This window comes from Drosophila ananassae, chromosome 3R (assembly GCF_017639315.1).
Source record: "Drosophila ananassae strain 14024-0371.13 chromosome 3R, ASM1763931v2, whole genome shotgun sequence".
NCBI lineage: Eukaryota > Metazoa > Arthropoda > Insecta > Diptera > Drosophilidae > Drosophila > Drosophila ananassae.
In genome coordinates this window covers 28,620,211-28,641,972 of record NC_057930.1, presented here as the reverse complement: position 1 = coordinate 28,641,972, position 21,762 = coordinate 28,620,211, and the positions used below count along the sequence as shown (strand labels likewise).

General features: G+C 39.4%; 1 protein-coding gene and 1 long non-coding RNA gene across 2 annotated transcripts; one reads left to right on the top strand and one right to left on the bottom strand.

Annotated features, from left to right (window-relative positions):
- Window positions 1–160: 160 nt before the first annotated feature.
- LOC6497756 (voltage-dependent calcium channel subunit alpha-2/delta-3) lies at window positions 161–10,337 on the bottom strand. Its single transcript, XM_001961383.4, has 11 exons — window positions 9,574–10,337; window positions 4,568–5,897; window positions 4,334–4,507; window positions 4,201–4,278; window positions 3,759–4,135; window positions 3,543–3,694; window positions 2,973–3,478; window positions 2,675–2,917; window positions 2,524–2,617; window positions 2,042–2,463; window positions 161–1,875 (listed from the first exon to the last, which is right to left on the bottom strand). The coding sequence occupies exons 1-11, from the start codon at window positions 9,732–9,734 to the stop codon at window positions 1,765–1,767; spliced, it is 3,648 nt and encodes a 1,215-aa protein (XP_001961419.2). The 5' UTR covers window positions 9,735–10,337; the 3' UTR covers window positions 161–1,764.
- LOC26514308 lies at window positions 8,237–21,042 on the top strand. Its single transcript, XR_004310054.2, has 3 exons — window positions 8,237–8,861; window positions 20,376–20,616; window positions 20,695–21,042. It is a non-coding gene; the product is annotated as an uncharacterized LOC26514308 (long non-coding RNA).
- Window positions 21,043–21,762: the final 720 nt, after the last annotated feature.

The following is a 21,762-nucleotide window of genomic DNA, read 5'->3' as shown; positions in this document are numbered from 1 at the left end:
TCGCTTAAAGTCGATAAAGTTTAAATTGGCGGCAGCCATTTTGAAACTATTGTCACGATCGCAAAGAAAGTATGGAGGTGTGTGTGCCACCACCAGGAGTATTTTAGTAACTACATACATATATGTACTGTACTCCCTCTCCCAAAAAAAGGACCATAAATTACTCGACGGTTAGATCATTTATTTGGCTAAGGAAATTTAAAATGGTTATAGTTTTTTTTAATTTGTAGTGGACATTTTTTATGTGTATACGTGTCGAAATTGAAACAAGTTTAATTAGAAAGGAGTTAAAACTCATATGGACGATGAATTTGCAGAGAATCCACGTATACCATTATGACTAGATTAAATTTCGTAATATTTTAGTTTTTTTTTACATTTTACAACGTTTAAACACTCCAAAAAATAAATATTATATTAGTAATTCAGTTTGTTTAAAAAATTACATTTAATAGTTAACTGTTTTCATTTCAATTTTCCATTCTTTCTAGCTCAGCATAAACACGCCGTCCTTATTTTGATTTCATTTCCTTGAAAATAATCTTAATTTAAATTGTCTTCATCTTTATAATATTATTTTTTTTTTTTTTTTGTATCTATGCATAAATTCATAAAGTTCATAAATTGTTTCCACATTCGAAATACGATACGAAGGCATTTAGGTTTGGTATTTATTATGTTTTTAGTTTTCCGTCTCGTCGCCGTGTAAATCTTGCTAAAGTTTTCCGACTTAGAGTAAGGCTAAGAAAGGAGCATTAAATAATCGTACTAGATGGGATTTTAACTAAAAACTCGAAAAGTATTGCATACTTTACAGGTGGTCCTATAGTTGTGGTTTTTTAAAATTCTGTGTGGGCGTTTTAAGGTTGTTTTTCCATTAAAACCGTAAAAATTTTACAAATTACAAAACAACGGAGGAATCCCTTTTTTTTGCTATTTAAACATTCAACATTTTATATTAGTTTCATACAAAACGAGCAATTTTGTTGATGTTCACAATTAAACAAATGGTTTAATCTGTTCATATTTTCGATTGGGACAAAGGACGAAATATTCATAATATAAGTGCGTCTGTCTGTGTTTTTGTTGCCATCGTTTTACTCCTACTATCAAATTTATAAGTCATTGTTGTAAAAACTCAACTTAGTTTTGTAAAATTACAAAAATAATTGTCATTTGAATTATTTTAGCTTCCTTTTACTATTTTTTTTGCTCATTTTCTTGTTTCTTTTTCAATATTTGGCGTTGGTTTTACCATATTAAACTATCAAAATAGTCAATAAAATGTGGGTTTTAGCTATAGGCATTAGGTAGGTACAAATATAAAAACTTATCTTTCGTTAATTCACTATGAAACTGACTATTGATGGAGCAGCTGGGGAAACTTATTGTTTTAAAAGGGTTTCATCCTTTTTGCGGTTGGTCTTTAAGTCGCCACCTTCGTTAGCAGCATCCATCAAAATTTCTACATTTTTTGTTTTCGGTTTTGTTTTAACATTTAAGTAAAGTAAGACCAGTTTCCTCAAGTTTGGCGCGGTTTTAAGTCTAAGTGTTGAAGTGTTGCTAAAAGTGGTTTTTAGTTCCGAAGATTGTGCCTGTTTGGTTTGTTTTTAGCGTAGTTGTTAAACATTCGACAAATATTGGACTACGGCATAGTTCAGAATCTTTAGAAAACAAAAATATATATTCATCTATAAACGACAAACCGATCGTGGTCGCATATAGTAGTTGTAAAATATATAAGTAGTTGTGTGTATATATCCTCTAACGCATAAAGCAGCGCGTCAAGTAAAACATCAAAATCATGGTCAGCGGCAGGAGCTGAAGCGTCAAACCCAGCCGCGAGGCTTTTCCGCAATAGGTGTACAGTTCCTCCTGGGAATTGGATAAAAATGTTAAATAATTGCATATTTTATCTAAGATATAGTCCGTAGAATCTCTTATATTGAAGCGACGACAAAAATGCTTAGATAGGCAATAGTTTTATAGCCTTGCACTCTAAAAATACCGGCTGGATATACAGCTAAAAGAGGATACTTACTTCTTTGTGCATTGTATAGCACTCTTCAATGCGTCTCCGTTCGTAGAAACTCATGTTGAGCTTGTAACAGGGGAAGTTAGTCTGGTAGTTCATGCGCTGGGGTTCCGTTGTCAGACGGATACTGCGCGAAGGCATCAGGACATTGACCACAACCAGCACCAGGTTCGAGTTGGGAATCTTCTTGACAAAGAAGGGCCTAGTCGACGGCGCCACCACCTGATCGTTGATGCCCACCAGGGAATTGGGCTGCAGGACGTACAGGGTGGATCGCATGTCGCAGGGCTTGTAAACGGGATCTGGTTCGGGTTCATCGAATAATGCGTCCTCGTCGTCATCATCACTTTTGGGCTTGGAGGCCGAGGCCTTGCCGCCATCGCCCACAGCAACGTACTCATCCTCGATTTCGTCCGTATATTCCATAACTAAATCACGTCATTGATTTAAAATGGGTTTAAATGAGAATATGATAAGATCAAACTTACATGGGGCACCATCCACCCACCACTGTATTCTCTGATACTGAAAGAAGAGCTGGGCCACAAACCACCTCCAGCCTAAGCTTAATAAACGAAGAGGCTGCAATAGTCAAATAGATGTTATTAGTATCGGATAATGTATAATATTGGCACCTACGTGAAGGAGACTATGGCCATCGCTATTGGTTATGGGCTCCTCCTTGCACTGGGACTGATAGTCGTAGACTTCGATGCTCAGGAAGATGCCCCTTTCCACCATAGCGGCCATGACATCGCCGTGGAATTCGCCGAAAAATTTGCCGGTGGTGTTGATGTTTTGGCCAATTACGATGTACGCGTTGTTGTCGATTACCACGCAGTCCACGTCATCATTCGTACAGATGGGCATGCAACCGTCGCACTAAAATGAAATTTTAATAAAATCCCATGGAATCGTGTACTTCCTCTTCACTTACATGATCCACAGCGGTAATGGCGAAGAACTGCTCCCACATGAGGGCGTGTGAAAATTGGAAGCCCACCACGCAGGCGGGCGCCTCCTTGCCGCCGTCTCGCGGGAAGATCGCATGGGAGGCGGTAACCTTCAGCTCGCTGTCCTCCATGGGGTCGTCGTAGTACTTCACCGAGTAGACAAAGCTTTCGGTTCGGTCCTCGTGATGCTGAAGGATGGCGCTCTTGTACCAGGTTTCGTCGATGGCCGTCTTGTGATAGTCACCGAACTCCCGGTCCGTTTCCACTTCTACCTCCCCGAAGATGAACTGCCAGCGAGTGAGGCCACTCATTGTGGCCACAAACCGAAGGTCGGCGCCGAAGCGCTCGATCAACCTCTTCTCCTCCTCGTTTTCGAATCGCCACTCGCCGTAGCTGGAATTGGTCACCTTGGCGTCGAAAATGAGCAGTTGAACCAGCTCCTTGTTGCAGTAGTAGGCGTCGTCGTCAAGAGTTTTGCGTCCACAGTTCACTGAACGAAATAGGAAGGATTAGTATATATTTAATAGAAAATCTGTGAAAATAAAAGTACTTACAATCATTGTTGCCTTTCCGATCTGATTCGTCCTCGTCGTACTGCTCGGACCACTTCCAGTCGCTCTTTACCATCTTGCTCAGAAATGTACGTAACTCTGCCTCGGAGTTGTTGAACTCGTGGCCTTCCAGATAGTGATATTTGCAATAGACCCTAAATTTTAAAATATTAAAATGTGTCTAAATTTTAAAAATTAAGAGGGAGTTTTATGACTTACCAATCGGGGTGAACTTTCCAGTTTTCGCCAACGAAGAAATCCGATATATTGACCTTCATGTGCTTGTTTTTCAGAACCTCCTCGCCCACTTTTATCCAGGTCTTGCCATACTCAGTGGGCATTACGATGCCCAAGGTAAACGGAGTATTGGGCAAGGGGGCGAAGAAGTAGTCCTGCTTCTCCTCGGATACGCGGCGCATCTTGTCGTAATGGAATTTCACTGATATATCCTTGAATTCTTGACTCTCATGTCGTACCATAGCGTTACGAATCATCAGAATGGAGTCTCCCGGCTCCCTAGGACTTTGGTCCTCAAAGAGGTGCTCCACTTCCGTGAAGTCAATGCTATTATAGTTCGGATTTATAATTCCATTTTCCTGGTTTATTTAAAGAGAGAAACTTGTAGAGCGGAACTCAAACTGATAGATACTCCAATACATACTCCACGGGGCCGCAGATCAGGATGCAGAAGGACATAACCATTGTTCGACACCACGAAAGAGTAGCCATTGACGCCCAGCTATGAAATGCAAGATGTTATTGTTCTTGATCTTTGAATATCTGGAAAAACGTACCTTGTAGGGCAATGTCAGCTTGTCTATATCTTCCACGGGCACATCTGTCCCAGCGACTCCCAACAGACGTGCCCTCCGGTTTGTGCTGTTCTCGTGGCGATAGAACCGATCAAAGGCAGGCACGCCGACGGCTATCATGAGGCGGGGTTTCGTATCGGTTTCCTTTGGATCATACTGAAAATATGCAAAATTAATTTTATAAACTGATAATTCAACAATAAACATAAAACCCACCGTCTTATCTGTAAAAGCGTGTGTCCAGGTGGGCGGATGCTTGTCGTTTTGCAAAACCAGCGGCGTAGCAATCACGTCGACGTACTTGAGCACCTCCTCATGGACCTCGTCCAGGGTCTGGACGTGGGAGTAGTAGCCTCTGTTGAGGCAGGCCATCCATTGGATCTCGCGTACTTTGGTTACCTCCTTGCCCAGCAAATAAGTGAAGACGCGAACGTTCATCTCGGATGTGCCGTTTTCGCCGTCGCCCCAGTTGTATTTTTGAAAAACTTCGGTGGTATTTCCGGCCACACCGTCCGTGACCAACATGATGGCCTGGTTGCAGGTTGAGGAATTGTTGCAGTGCCGACTGTCGTAGTAGGTCCGGAGCAGGCGGAAGGCCTTGTCATAGGCCAGGGTGAGGTTGGCGTATCCTTCGGGATCGTCAAGCTTTTCGATTGCCTCGTTAAAGACCTCAATGTTCTCGGGAGTGGCCTGGACGAGGGCTCCATTGAAGCAGGGTATGATGTCCTCCACATCCGCCGCGTACCGAAAAATGGTAAAGAAGTCGTTGTTTGAGAAGGTGTCCAGTATGCTTCGGATGGTGAACTTAGCCACGTGATGGCGGAATCCTGTCATCGAACCAGAATGATCTAACAGAATGACAATGTCCTTAGAGCAGGTGGCCGTCTCAATGTACCAGGATCTCTTTCGGCAATCGTAGGTGTCGGCATCCTGCCGGTTCGCCCTCGAATCTGTCCACTGAGCTGCCGGGTAGTGTCGCAGAATGCCCGTATCGGAGCCAAAGTACTGCCAGGAGAGTGCAGGATCGGATTGGTAGTTTTGGCGAAAAACTTCGTCCAACTGCTCTGACCATTGTATCGTCTTTAGGACACGCTCCGAGCGGTCCCACACATTCGAGGGCACATGCACCGAACTATGCTCCGTGTCTACCGGTGTGTTGTAGAAGTGCGTGTCCTGGTTCAGGTCCATCTTCCGGTACATATACGCGTAGTCGGCCTCATTCGGCTGCAGCTCCTCCGAACTGTTTCCGTTGAAGGTCGAGTACTTGCTGGAGATGTATGTGAAGTTTGTTTCCGCCCAAGTAAGGTTGAACTCGAAGTTCTCGTTTACGGTTTCCGCCCGCTCCTGGATGCACCGTACCGCATCCATCTTGCGGGCCAGCATCTTGCCCACATTGTCCGTGATCGATTGGATCAATTCGGTGCCGTTCTTCAGCTCGACGCGGGCATTGTACTCCTTGTACTTCTCCTTGATTTCCTGCGACTTGGTGATCTTCTGGGCCAACAGGAATAGCTCGTCGCCGAATTTGGTGGCCCATTTTCCGACGCTGGAAAAATGAGGGAAAAGTTATGAATATTTACGTAAAAAGTGTAGTTATTTAAAAAAAATATTAAGTATACGCACTAAAGCGGAGTATACATATTAAGTATACGCCTAGTGTAGCAATATATACAAAAGTCTATTATATATTTAAGACTTATTTTTAAAATATTAATTTAAAATATTAATAATTAAACACAAGTTTTAACTATTTTCTTTTTTTATATTTATCGAATTTTATAGTTTTATTAATATTACGTATACGCAACGTTAAAATAAATATTTGTTGACTTAATATGTAAATAAGCATATAAAGAAAATGACTAAATAATTTAGTTATAAAAATAGGTAGTTTAGTTATTTTATTGGGTTGATTGCCAATCCAAAAAAGTTCTGCACTTTTTCATACGCCCGCTGTCTCTGAAAGGCAAAAGTAATCAACTCTTTGTCGTCGCCACAATTTCTCCTGCGAAATGCCAACCACCTGTCCGAGCTCCACTAATTCAATTATCGCACATGTTTGCCAGAGGCGCGCAGGGGGGTCAAAAGGTGTGTTCGCACCTGGTCGAGGGGACAATGTCGTCCTACGGCCAGTGTCGCGAGCGTCTCACCACAAACAGCTGGTTGAGAGAAATCAACAAGTGCCTGCGTGCGCAGTTTTTCTCTCTTTTAAAAAAGGTTTCCTAATTCTCGTTTGAACTCTTAAATTCACTTTCTCTTAACCTATAGCGTGCTGTCGGGTGATTTGATTAGTTGATGGAAGTGATTAGAATATAATATGTTAAGGACGATTTGGTAGACATTTTTGGACTAGTGCTTAGGAACTTTGAGTCGAAGTGTACTTTTAAAATACTGTACTTATGGGTTTTTAATAATTATTATAATAAAGTAAATGTACACAAATATTAACTAACTAAATATACAAATAAATTCACTATAGGCATTATAGTGTATATATGAGTTTATAATGTTTATGGGATTTCTTTATTTTCAAATAAACAGATTTTGATGGTAACATCTTAAAAGTATTTACATAAAAAAAGCGGTGATTATTTTGAAATTAATCCTTAAACACGCCCAATAAAATAGCCAAAATTACGGCAATGTTTGGAACATCTTTAAAAACTTTATTTTGAAATAATACCATTGCTTGTTTTATTTTCGATGGAACATAAAATCTGTAAATAGTGACAGGGTTGTGGATCCCGAATTACTTTTCCCAATAAATGTGGTATTTGTTCCTGCAAATTCCTTATTTTTATCCCTATTCTTTAGCCTATTAAAGGCTAGGGACCATCCAAACCATTTCACATCCGAAAAACGAGTCACTAAGCTGAAGCTTGAATTGATTTAGTGTTTCCAATATAATATAAGACCTCTTTGACAGACGACCTTTGCACGTGCATAACTTAATGGCTTTGAACCTAATTAAAATTGCAGCGCCTAGGGGAAACGCTGGCCTAACATGCGTTGGAGTTTCAGTTTCTATTTATTATAAACATTTATATTTCGAAGCAATGCCTGCGCATGACCGCACTATTCATCTCTCTCTTTCGTTCTCGACGTGGCTTTTGATGTCGCCGACGCCGCCGGCGGCGCTGCTTCGGCCATTTTCATTTCACTTCTGTCGCCGGCGTTGCCTTTGACACAGTTATTCCGCTGGCACACTCACTCACACACACACACCGATAGCCACCCACTCGAGTGCTTTGGCCCGGCGGGTGCTCAAAAAAATGTTTGTTGTACGTCGCTACAGTGAATATGTCTTATATGCAATATAATTCAACTCGATTCCTTCGATAGGTCGTTTAATTTGTCCTAAACTAAGACATGGAAGGTGAAGAAAAACTGTCAGTTGGCCATTTCAAAATAAAACATTCATAGACATAAACTTGGGCACAGTGAATCTTCAAATAATAAGATTAGCAGTAAATTTTTATGTATTGGCTTCCGGCAACCAATATCCACTGTATGGAAACGTATAGGGCCTCTATTTATTTATTTTTTTTTAGATTCAGGGGTTGGTCAATTAATTTGGCCATTGCCTTTAGTATCTCTTCTGTCATTGTTGTAGAGGTCCCTTGTTATCCACGTCCGACAACAACTACAATCTAATGCCAATGAAAATGTGTTTTCGTCCGGGCCGGAATATAAAACGTCCACATTTTTGTAGCGTTTGGCCAAGCGAAATTTTAACATTGTTTTACTCGTAAGTTTTGGATTGATTTTTTATTACTATTCCCATGGGCTTTAAAGGTCGTATTCTGACAATGCTCGACATTCCGCATTGCTCCGAGTCTCGACATCCATTTATTATCATTTTTGTAATGCGAGCAAATGATTTTTAGCCTCCTCTTGGTCTAGGCCACAATTTTCTGGGTATTAAGCAGCGCTAATTTCGACGGAGGATTTTTATTAGGAGTCTTTAATATTTGATTATTTATGATGCTGCCTAGGGATCGCTAATTGGATATATTCTTCTATTTTATGTATCAAGCTTTGCGATACTTGTGCTTGTGACTCACTTCGATTTTATAGTTTTTTAATCAAATAATTTTCCCCACGGAAAACAGCTGCATAATCATGTATAGAGTTTTTTTGTAAAAATTATTTTAAATCAATTTAACAATCTCTTATTCATAGGCCGTTTACAACGAAATTAGATAAATACCGCAATAATACATTATGCGGTCGCGGGGCCCGCGTTTACTTAAATTAATTGCACAACTTTCGGCAGCGTGTTTAGCGGTCCCAGCAAAATGTCCAATAAAATATTCATTTAGCCCAAATAGGCGCCAGAGTTACTGCCAGCCATACCTGTTCGCATCCCCCAGCCAGAATTCCACACAAATAATTTCTTGATGTGACTTTATGAAAAGTTTCGGGGCCCGAAACAAAAATGCGAAAAGCCGCTACCCTCGAGCCAGAACCAAAGACATCGAAGAAGGAAAAGTGGTGGAAATGAGTAACGGTAGGTAAAAATGCTGACGCAAAATTAAGTAGAGAGAATGTTGGGAACAAAAGACAAAAAACACGCAATGTGTGATGATAGAGAAATGGGAACAGGGATTCGACTTGAGGAATACCTTCAAATTGTTTAAAAAACACTATATGCAGGTCCATCTCGTACTACATATTGAAATAGAATCCAAAAATTCGAATAATCAATAAACATAATTTTAATTAAGGTTTTTTAAACAGACAAATTTTAATATAAATCTGTATTTGATATCGATAATATATGATATATCTTGATATTAATAGTCCTTTTATAAGCGTATAGGCTAGAATATAGATGTAGGTGTAGGAATGTAGGTGCAATATACATAGGTGCAGAGAGAATATCGATGCTGTATTTTTATATGAGAGATGTATGGATGTGTTTATTTTATTATGGGTATGAGTGAGTACTACTCCATTAGGCCCCTTTAATACCCTGGGGGATTTTTTCGTAAAAGAAAAATCACGTGGTGGGAGAAGCCTGCCAAGGAAATTAGCATAAAATGTAAAAAAATTAACGAGCGACGTTGACAACGAGGCGAACACAGTGGGTAGGAGCTTGGGGAAGGTCTGACAACAAGGATGATTTGAACGCGCCCCTTAATTTATTTTTTTCCACTGGACGCATCCAGTTCTAGGACGAATATTCTGGGGACTAACAGTCTAGGGGACTGACAACTTACGCTTCATCCGCAGCCGAGGCCTCCGCCAAAATAGAGGAGGATGAGGGGATAAAGCCGCCATGCGGCCCGCAGATCAACAACAACAGTATCGGCTGGGAGAGGAAAAATGCGGTCAAAATGACAGCGAAATGTGTCATCAACTTTTCGAAAAAACCAAACATGTTTCTCGCATTTTCCCTGTTGTTTTTGTGCTTCGTCGATTCTCACTGGGGATTGGTTATGAACTCTAGGAGCATTTGGCCCCGTTTTTGGTCAAGAACGGCACTCGGAAAACCCTTCAAAATTGATATACAATTTTGGGTGGAGTCGCAGCGCCGACTGCGACGCCAGCAGCACTGACGGTTTCCTCTTTTTTTTGCGTATCTTCTCGCTCTCAGCGGCACTGACACAAACACCAGCACGGTAGACTCGGTTCACGGAGCGTATGCGTAATACGAGTAATAATAATAATAATAACGGCGTTTAACGCCTGCAGGCCACGTAGCCAGCTAAAAACCCAAATATTTTCTTTCGTTTCTGAAAGTGGCCACGATTTTCGTAATTTATTTTCGTATTTTAGTTTCCCTCAGATGCCTGCGTTGAAATTTTCTATATATAAACTTTTGCTCTTAGTGGCGACGGGGCTGCGAACGTTCTGTGATTACACATATGGAACACACTGTTACTGGCTGCGCTTGTATGTGTGAGCGGTCGGGCGGCTTTAAATTTTCCGCGTTTCACGTTTTCCGTGCCACGAACCGCCAATGATGAAGAGCTGCGAACAACTGAATGGGAAAACATGTTCCCATTCGGATTTCCCAATCGGATTGCCAGCCAGCGACAGGCTTTCTCTTCTATCTCTCGCATTTTCCGACGTTTTCGCTCTTTTGACCTCTCTCTAAGCCCTATATTTAGTGGCTCATGTTGTTTACTACTTGGAGCAGGAACAGCTGTTCTGGTTCGACTTTCCTTTACTTATTGATTTTGTCACAAGGGAATCCGTTGAGAATTTTCAACGTCTGCTTTATGCCGCATATTCACAACAGAGAGGAAAGTCTCTGTTATTTTTATATTTTTTTTATTTAAACTTTTTAAGAGTTTTCTATCGAGAAGAGTGTTTATCGAGAGACTCTTCAAGTGTGGGCTTAAATAAATATTTTTCAAAGGCTCCGAATGAAGTTCATATTCAGGTTCGTTGACTATTCATATTCAGGCATATACTATTATTCGCTATTTTGCGAAGGTCACTCCAATCGTTTGGATCATTTTTCATAATTGATTCCAAAACAATTATGGTTTGTTCCATTGTTGTTTTTCTAGGTCCTTCTGTAATAGTCCAGTGAAGGCTCTAACTTTGCCAAAAACCATCCGATTCTTGAGCGGAATAACTTAATAGATTTGCAGATCGATTCTCTATCAATTTCCACTAAAACCGACAAACGAAATTTATTTTAAATTTTTTTTCAAATTTTCGAAAAGCTCCACTTTGGAACAAGGCATGGGAAGGACAATATCGCCCCCAGTGAAGGCTTTAACTTCGCCAAAAACCATCCGATGCTTGAGCGGAATACCTTAAACGATTTGTAAATCGCTATTCTATCACTTTCCACTAAAACCTACAAACGAAATTTTTTTTAAAATTTTTTGTCCAATTTTCGAGAGGCTCTACTTAAAAATTTCGAACAAGGCATGGGGAGGACAATATCGCGCCAGTGAAGGCTATAACTCTGCCACAAACCATCCGATTCTTGAGCGGAATACCTTAAACGATTTGTTGATCGATTCTCTATTAATTTCGACTAAAACCTACAAACGAATTTTTTTTAAATTTTTTGTCCAATTTTCGAGAGCCTCCCCATAAAAATTTGGCGCAAGGGATGCGGAGGACAATATCGCGCCAGTGAAGGTTATAACTTTGCCAAAAACCATCCGATTCATGAGCGGAATACCTTAAACGATTTGTAAATCGCTATTCTATCACTTTGCACTAAAACCTACAAACGAAATTTTTTTTTAAATTTTTTGTCCAATTTTTGAGAGGCTCTACTTAAAAATTTGGAACAAGGCATGGGGAGGACAATATCACCCCCAATGAAGGCTATAACTTTGCCACAAACCATCCGATTCTTGAGCGGAATACCTTAAACGATTTGTAAATCGCTATTCTATCACTTTGCACTAAAACCTACAAACGAAATTTTTATACCCTTGCAGAGGGTATTATAATTTTGGTCAAAAGTGTGCAACGCAGTGAAGGAGACATCTCCGACCCTATAAAGTATATATATTCTTGATCAGGATCACCTCCTGAGTCGATATGAGCATGTCCGTCTGTCCGTCTGTCCGTCTGTCTGTTTCTACGCAAACTAGTCTCTCAGTTTTAGAGCTATCGAGTTGAAACTTTGCACACATCCTTCTTTCCTTTGCAGGCAGTATATAAGTCGGAACGGCCGGGATCGGTCGACTATATCCTATAGCTGCCATATAACTGATTGATCGGAAATGCCATAACTTTGGTGTTTTTTAAGTTAGAGGGTTGGGAGTTTCTACACATGTTATATTTGACCAAAATATCTTATGTACAAAATTTCATAAGGATCGGCCGACTATATCCTATAGCTGTCATAGAACGATCGGAATTGGCATAACTTTGGTGTTTTTTAAGTTAGAAAGATGGGACTTGGTACAGATTCTATTTTGGACAAAATGATCTGATTTGCCAAATTTCATAAGGATCGGCCGACTATATACGATTTTCTCTATCTCTAATAATATAAGATGCGTGGCGCCACCTAGCGGACAGCGACTGAACTGCAAGGGTATATCAACTTCGGCTCCGCCCGAAGTTAGCTTTCCTTTCTTGTTTTTAAAATTTTTTGCCCAATTTTTGAGAGGCTCTACTTAAAAATTTGGAACAAGGCATGGGGAGGACAATATCACCCCCAATGAAGGCTATAACTTTGCCAAAAACCATTCGATTCATGAGCGGAATACCTTAAACGATTTGTTGATCGATTCTCTATTAATTTCCACTAAAATCTACAAACGAAATTTTTTAAAAATTTTTTGTCCAATATTGGAGAGGCTCCATTAAAAAATTTGGAAGAAGGCATGGGGAGCAAAATATTGCCCCCAGTGAAGGTTATAACTTTGCCACAAACCATCCGATTCTTGAGCGGAATACCTTAAACGATTTGTTGATCGATTCTCTATTAATTTCGACTAAAACCCACAAACGAATTTTGTTTTTAATTTTTTGTCCAATTTTCGCGAGCCTCCACATAAAAATTTGGAACAAGGCATGCGGAGGACAATATCGCGCCAGTGAAGGCTATAACTTTGCCACAAACCATCCGATTCTTGAGCGGAATACCTTAAACGATTTGTTGATCGATTCTCTATTAATTTCGACTAAAACCTACAAACGAAATTTTTTTTTAATTTTTTGTCCAATTTTCTAGAGCCTCCCCATAAAAATTTGGCACAAGGCATGCGGAGGACAATATCGCGCCAGTGAAGGTTATAACTTTGCCACAAACCATCCGATTCTTGAGCGGAATACCTTAAACGATTTGTTGATCGATTCTCTATTAATTTCGACTAAAACCTACATACGAAATTTTTTTTTAATTTTTTGTCCAATTTTCGAGAGCCTCCCCATAAAAATTTGGCACAAGGCATGCGGAGGACAATATCGCGCCAGTGAAGGTTATAACTTTGCCAAAAACCATCCGATTCTTGAGCGGAATACCTTAAACGATTTGTAAATCGCTATTCTATCACTTTGCACTAAAACCTACAAACGAAATTTTTTTTAAATTTTTTGTCCAATATTGGAGAGGCTCCATTAAAAAATTTGGAAGAAGGCATGGGGAGCAAAATATTGCCCCCAGTGAAGGCTATAACTTTGCCACAAACCATTCGATTCTTGAGCGGAATAACTTAAACGATTTGTAGATAGATTCTCTATCAATTTCCACTAAAATCTACAAACGAAATTTTTTTAAAATTTTTTGTCCAATATTGGAGAGGCTCCATTAAAAAATTTGGAAGAAGGCATGGGGAGGAAAATATTGCCCCCAGTGAAGGTTATAACTTTGCCACAAACCATCCGATTCTTGAGTGGAATACCTTAAACGATTTGTTGATCGATTCTCTATTAATTTCGACTAAAACCTACAAACGAAATTTTTTTTTAATTTTTTGTCCAATTTTCGAGAGCCTCCCCATAAAAATTTGGAACAAGGCATGGGGAGGACAATATCACCCCCAATGAAGGCTATAACTTTGCCACAAACCATCCGATTCTTGAGCGGAATACCTTAAACGATTTGTTGATCGATTCTCTATTAATTTCGACTAAAACCTACATACGAAATTTTTTTTTAATTTTTTGTCCAATTTTCGAGAGCCTCCCCATAAAAATTTGGCACAAGGCATGCGGAGGACAACATCGCGCCAGTGAAGGTTATAACTTTGCCAAAAACCATCCGATTCTTGAGCGGAATACCTTAAACGATTTGTAAATCGCTATTCTATCACTTTGCACTAAAACCTACAAACGAAATTTTTTTTAAATTTTTTGTCCAATATTGGAGAGGCTCCATTAAAAAATTTGGAAGAAGGCATGGGGAGCAAAATATTGCCCCCAGTGAAGGCTATAACTTTGCCACAAACCATTCGATTCTTGAGCGGAATAACTTAAACGATTTGTAGATAGATTCTCTATCAATTTCCACTAAAATCTACAAACGAAATTTTTTTAAAATTTTTTGTCCAATATTGGAGAGGCTCCATTAAAAAATTTGGAAGAAGGCATGGGGAGGAAAATATTGCCCCCAGTGAAGGTTATAACTTTGCCACAAACCATCCGATTCTTGAGCGGAATACCTTAAACGATTTGTTGATCGATTCTCTATTAATTTCGACTAAAACCTACAAACGAATTTTGTTTTTAATTTTTTGTCCAATTTTCGCGAGCCTCCACATAAAAATTTGGAACAAGGCATGCGGAGGACAATATCGCGCCAGTGAAGGCTATAACTTTGCCACAAACCATCCGATTCTTGAGCGGAATACCTTAAACGATTTGTTGATCGATTCTCTATTAATTTCGACTAAAACCTACAAACGAAATTTTTTTTTAATTTTTTGTCCAATTTTCTAGAGCCTCCCCATAAAAATTTGGCACAAGGCATGCGGAGGACAATATCGCGCCAGTGAAGGTTATAACTTTGCCAAAAACCATCCGATTCATGAGCGGAATACCTTAAACGATTTGTAAATCGCTATTCTATCACTTTGCACTAAAACCTACAAACGAAATTTTTTTTAAAATTTTTTGTCCAATTTTTGAGAGGCTCTACTTAAAAATTTGGAACAAGGCATGGGGAGGACAATATCACCCCCAATGAAGGCTATAACTTTGCCACAAACCATCCGATTCTTGAGCGGAATACCTTAAACGATTTGTTGATCGATTCTCTATTAATTTCGACTAAAACCTACAAACGAAATTTTTTTTAAATTTTTTTTCCAATTTTCGCGGCCTCCACATAAAAATTTGGAACAAAGCATGCGGAGGACAATATCGCGCCAGTGAAGGCTATAACTTTGCCACAAATCATCCGATTCATGAGCGGAATACCTTAAACGATTTGTTGATCGATTCTCTATTAATTTCGACTAAAACCTACAAACGAAATTTTTTTTAAATTTGTTTTCCAATATTGGAGAGGCTCCTTTAAAAAATTTGGAAGAAGGCATGGGGAGGACAATATTGCCCCCAGTGAAGGCTATAACTTTGCCACAAACCATCCGATTCTTGAGCGGAATACCTTAAACGATTTGTTGATCGATTCTCTATTAATTTCGACTAAAACCTACAAACGAATTTTGTTTTTAATTTTTTGTCCAATTTTCGCGAGCCTCCACATAAAAATTTGGAAGAAGGCATGGGGAGGACAATATTGCCCCCAGTGAAGGCTATAACTTTGCCAAAAACCATCCGATTCTTGAGCTTAATCGATTTGTAGATCGATTCTCTATCAATTTCGACTAAAACCTACAAACTAAATTTTTTTTTAATTTTATACGATTGTAGAATGTCTTAAACGATTTGTTGGTAGATTTTTTATTAATTGATATAAAAAATTTCAAGTTTTTAGCATATAAAATGTTTTTTTTTTGCCAATTATATGATTTGCAAGCGTAATACCTGAAACAAAATATATTTTAGATTTTTGTCATAACCTACATACTAATTTAATTGCCAAGTCACAATCATATACCTCCTGCATATTTTATGAGCTCGAAAACAGACTTTGGGGACTATCATCTTGCCATAATCCTGGTTCAAACATTCTATGTGCGTTTAGCACAAAAAATCCAATTTTGGCGACCGAAAACCAAAAAAAATATTCACACAAAACGTCAAAGTTCAAGTACGCCTACCACACATCACACATATAGTAACATATACATACATGGGCATTCATAGAGACAAGGACATGCCGGATGCTAGGCTACAGCGCACATGAAGCTGGGCCGACATTTATGAGGAGCCAGCATCACAGACCGAGTTGGAGGTTGCCATGATGATGATGACAACGCACTTAGTCAAATTTTTAATGAACTCAACATCGTTTTACTCTTGCCCAGAGAGCCTGTAATAACTGAGGATTATACGACTATGGCATACTTGGTAATTTGACATTCAAGAAATATTTTCCGACAGCAAGTAGTTCTAAGATTTATTATTTAAGTCTCTCAAAAGTCTTTAAAAAAAAAGAAACTACTAGGCACCACTAAGTGCTAACATAGGACATATATTTTAAATAGCAAGCAAATATTTTCTGTATAAAAATATTTTGGTTTATGCGTGTTTTACTTTTTGTATGTTTACACTTTCGGAAATATATATCATACCCATTTGGATGGAGGGTGTTGGGGGTAAAAACAACAACTAGAGGAGCACATGATGGAGGGTACTCGTGAAGTGCAGTTGCATGTAGTTTGTGCTGACAAAGGGACAAGCGCAGAAAGTTTGTACTAGTGGCATTTTACGTTTTTTTTGGTTTTTCCACAGGTATGTCTGCCATACGGCAGGTCGGCAAAATTATGAGCATACTTTTGAGGGCATACATTGCCATCCTCGCCCCGGTTCTCCGCAGTCACGGATAATGTACATACATAATTGTGGCAGCTGTACAACACACATTTGCCGGATGAAAATGCGGGACAACTCGTGTGTGCTTGTCTATCCTGTTACGGCCCCGCAGACCCTTCTTTTTTTAGGTGGTTCTTTTTTTTTTTTTTTTTTTTTTTTTTTACTTTTATATATGTAGAAATTTTATTCACATGATTAGCGCACTGCTACCCAAATGGCAGCTTAATCTAATCGTCTTATCAAAATTAATAACAAAACTATGTCTAAGCGGTGCTTAGGGCAAGATATGATTACAGGAAAGAAATAAAATGTGTTTGGTGAAAATTTTAAGTCAAGATCCGGTCTGGTAGGTCTTGAGGGTGAAATCTTTTTAATCTTCTCCTGACTCTTGTTCGTGGATCAGCATTGTTAATAGCTGCGGTGCCAAGTCTATTGGCAAGGCTGTTGGGGTGATCATTCAATCGTTGCATATATTTTTGAGAAAGCTTTTGCAGCTTGTCTCCGATTTTGGGCACGTTGAGATCGCGTTCAATGTCTCTTGTTCGGATGAACCACGGAGCTCCAGAGATCCTTCTAAGGGTTTTTGCTTGTAAAACCCGGATTTTATTTAGATGGGTTTTGGCAGCGATACCGTAAACCTGTAGCCCGTAGAAAAGGCTTGGCGCTAAAATAGATTTGTAAATTTGAACCTTGCATCCTAGCGTAAGCTTATTGCGTGGAGCAAGTAACCAGGCCATCCGAGCAACTTTGTTTTTAAAAGAATTTTGAACACATGTTATATGTCTGCCAAAAGTAAGTTTTTTATCCAGGGTGACACCAAGGTATTTATATGCAGGGAAAGCTCTTATTGGACTTCCATTAAGATTGACTCCAGGGCAGGTACTTCTTCGATTAGTAAATGTAACATTAGCACATTTGTCCGCATTTATTCGGATGTTCCAGTTCATAGCCCATTGGTGAAACGCATCTAGATATTCTTGCAAAGCAAAAGTAGCCGCCAAGATACTGGTACTTTTAGTTAGGACAGCAGTGTCATCAGCATATGTCGCAATTAAAACATCATTTTCGTTCACTTCCGTAATTGGAGTTTGGGTAGGCATATCCGAAGTATAAATGGAGTATAAAGTAGGGCCAAGGACGCTACCTTGGGGAACTCCAGCAGAAATCGGTTTAATGGACGACATATATCCATCTACAGATACATGGAAAGTTCGATCTTCCAGAAAGCTTTTTACAAGCTGGAACATTTGCGGTGTAAATATACTTTTAGCTTTATACAGAAGCCCAGGGTGCCACACTCTGTCAAAAGCCTGTTGAATATCCAGAAAGGCAGCAACTGCATACTCCTTCCTCTCTAATGCTTCTAAGCCAAAGTTGACAACTCTGTGTAGTTGCTCAGGAGTTCCGTGCTGAAGGCGAAAGCCGAACTGGAAATCCGGAATCACACTGGTGACGTTCTCGTCAGAAAGTAGTCTATTCAGTATCAGTCTTTCCATGATTTTTCCCAGAGATGGTAGCAGGCTAATGGGCCTGTATGAGTCTACGTCAGTTAGCGACTTTCCAGGTTTTGGGATCATGTGTATATTCGCCGATTTCCAAACTTTCGGGAAGTATCCAATAGTAAGTACACTGTTGAACAACATCACCAGAAATTGCAAGGCTTGATCCGGTAAAAGTCGAATCGTCCTGTTGTCCAAAAGGTCTTCACCGGGGGTTTTCTTTGGCGAAAGTTTACGAACAAGATCTTTCACCTCTGTCAGTGAGACAGGGTTAGCAGGCAGGCTCATTTGAAACGGAGATTCCAGAAACTCCTCAACTTGTTGACGTATACTTTCAGGCGAATAATCAAATGGCTTGAATCGTTGTTCTAGGTTGTTAGCAAACACTTCAGCCTTTTCTAGGCTCGTACGGCACCAATCACCTGAGGGGTTTCTAATGGCTGATTTTAGAGTTGGCTGATTTTTGTACCGTTTTGTGATACGCCACAGTGAATAGTTAGAACTAGCGTCTGTGTCCAGGCTTTCCAAAATTCGGTCTATAGAATCTTGTTTTCTCTGGGCGAGCACCTTGCTAAGACAGTTAGCCAGCCGATGATATATCTGATGGATTCGGATGTCTCCCGTTCTTGTAAATTCTCTTCTGACTCTTCTCTTTAGGTTAAGGAGCGCAGCAATTCTTGGTGGTAGGTGGGGATGTCTAGAGGTATCTGTACTTCGATGATTGCTGGGTGCAGCTATCTCAGCAGCCTGGTTTATAAAGCGCATGAAAGTACTGATAGCATTGTCAATGTCAGAAGAATCCTGGATTTGAATGTTAATCTCGCCCAGCTGTTCTAGGTGGTTTTTGAAAGAGTTTATGTTAGCACCTCTGGCAAGGAGTCGTGGGCGCTGCGGATTTTTCACAGGCGTAGAATGGAGTGTGGCTAGAATAGGAGTGTGGTCCGAGGAGAGCTCATGGAGTGTTCTCACTTGTAGCCTGTCCATAGAGTATCCATTAATTATGAAGAAATCAAGCGCTGACGGTGTTAAAAGAGGGTTATATGAGTAAAAAGTGGGTTCACCCGTGGCAAGTACTTGGTAACGTCCATTTGCAATGGCTTCTTGCAACTGCTTACCCCTTCTACAGGCTCGTGAGTTTCCCCACCAAGCATGCTTGGCGTTATAATCATTAGGTGGTTCAAGTGTGGAAAAAGCGAGGCGCTGAAAAACCGCAAACTTTTCGCAATGTGCATTTCATTTGCATAAAATTATGACATACGCAAAATTGTACAATTTATTTTTCGATTCATTTTCTCGGGCAAAGTATTGTTCGAGGGGCGAGGGATAAGTGCCTTCTGGGAAGTTTCAACAGCACAGCAGAACTCGTTTCAATTAGAGACAGATAGACCAGAAAAGAATTTCCAATCGAGTCGAACGCCTTGGAGCATATAATCAACTTTTGGCAATTCTAAACTTTTTGCCAGGCAAGGACCCCTGACGGCAATTTCTTCGGCAATATTTCGCAACATCAACTTTTGTCTCCTTTGCCATTTCTTTAAAACAGGGTGTTTCTGATGGGGGTTTCTTTTTTTACTGTTTTTTTTTGAGAATTAATATCATACAAAATATTTAAGAGGCTTAGAATATGTAGTTCCTAACAAGTGTTCATCTTTATTATTTTTAAATTTGATTATCCTTTAACATCACCCTATGTGGGTGTATTTTTTATGAGAAACCAAGGAAATTTTTCCTTATTTCCCGCTGGTGTTGACTAGGGTCACCATTGCAACTTTAAGAGCAGGGGAAAAAATAAATAAAGAAAATAGGTTGACACCAGTGTCAGTTGTCATTTCCATTTTACTGCTTGGATTGGTGCCAATTGCGCGAACATTTTCCCTTTACTCGTTGTTTTTTATCCTTTATGTCAATTTGGTGCACACAATTTTGCCAACGTCCTTGTGAATGTTTCATTTGTTTATGGCCTTTTGTGTTTTCATTCTGCTATTATACATTAAATTCTTTAACTCTGGTTCTGGTCCAAAAATGTGTTTCACTATTAATAAACCGAAATTGTGAAGCTAAAAAGAGTTATATTTTCAACTTTAACATCATTCTTTGCTGAAAACGAGTTTCCTTTTAAATATTTTTTTGTATCCATTTCCTTGTTTTTTTCACAGATGACTGGCTACGGTTTATAGTCGAATAGCACATCAGCCGCAACACAGTTTGACCGCAAGTCCTTTGCCCGAAATTGTCCTCGTACGGGTGTATCTTTGTGTGTACAAAGTATTGGTCGTGATCGATAAATGTGTGTTCACTGAGCGGAAATAACAGGCACCCAGAGCAAGTTAAGAGTTTGGACAAGCTACCTTGTTTCGAATAATCCATAATGATGGTGTATAACGTGATACCTTTAAAGTGGGTATAAATCAGTTATATTTGTTTTTAATCCCTACTTAGTTTTCTAACAATATATTTTTATTCGAAATTAAATAGGTTCTTACTTACGTCGGGATTCAAACAACAAAATATATATTTAATTTTTATTTAAAAAGTTGTAAGTATCAGGTATCATTACGTTGGTGTTTTTACGAAATTGAAAAAATGGCGTTCGCCTGAATTTCCTGGACTTACTGGAGGGCTTTTAGGATTTTCAGTTGTGATTTAATTACTTTGGGGATTATGGGGATTTCGTGTTTAGCATTTGATTTAATTGGATATCAATTACGCAGAGCGTGTTAAAAACCCCAAATGCAAACACAACGGTAGAGCACACAGTGCTGGCAGTTGAGAGGCGAATTGAGTGTCAAATACATTCTGGCATAGCCAGTGCCATAATTTATGGACTATAGCGCCCACTTCATGGCCTCTTGTTTCCCGGTAAATTACGGCCCCAGCACGTGCCCTCTGGCATCCTCTGGTACACCCTTTCTGACTGACAATGACACTAATACATTTGCCAGTTTTCCCCATTCACATTTGTCTCTTTAATGTGGCAGAAGCGAAAATGCCCTCATTAGCATCACGACACAATTGATGCAATTTAATGCCAAGTCAACTCTAATACTTGCTCGTACTATTTGCCCGCTGGCACCATAACTGTACCATTTGCAAGTATGACATATGGTATTATTCGTTTACGTTAACCACTAATTAGTGGTTGGCTTTCAAAATGTCTAAATTAAAATCACGTACGGCTTTTAGTTATTTGTTGTGACATTTTTGGACTTTAATATTAAAATTATTGCAGCTATAAAATGACTTTATGGAAATAAAATGAGATACAATGTACTTTATGCCTTCCTTCTAACGAAAATAAACTTTATCCTGCATTAAAAAAACTTAACAAACCTGATCAAACATTTCATCAATTTCCGATAGCTTTTTCAGAAAGGCAACTTCGCTTCGTAAGGAGTGTGTGACCAAAATTGGAAAAAATGTAACGTTTTTGTAGGCGACTTATAAGCCAACTTCAGTTAACGGTTTTTCGATGTTAACCGAAAATGTATGCCGAAAAAAGAGGAATAAGGTAGTTCCACATGTTGTGCAGCTTTCTCATAAATC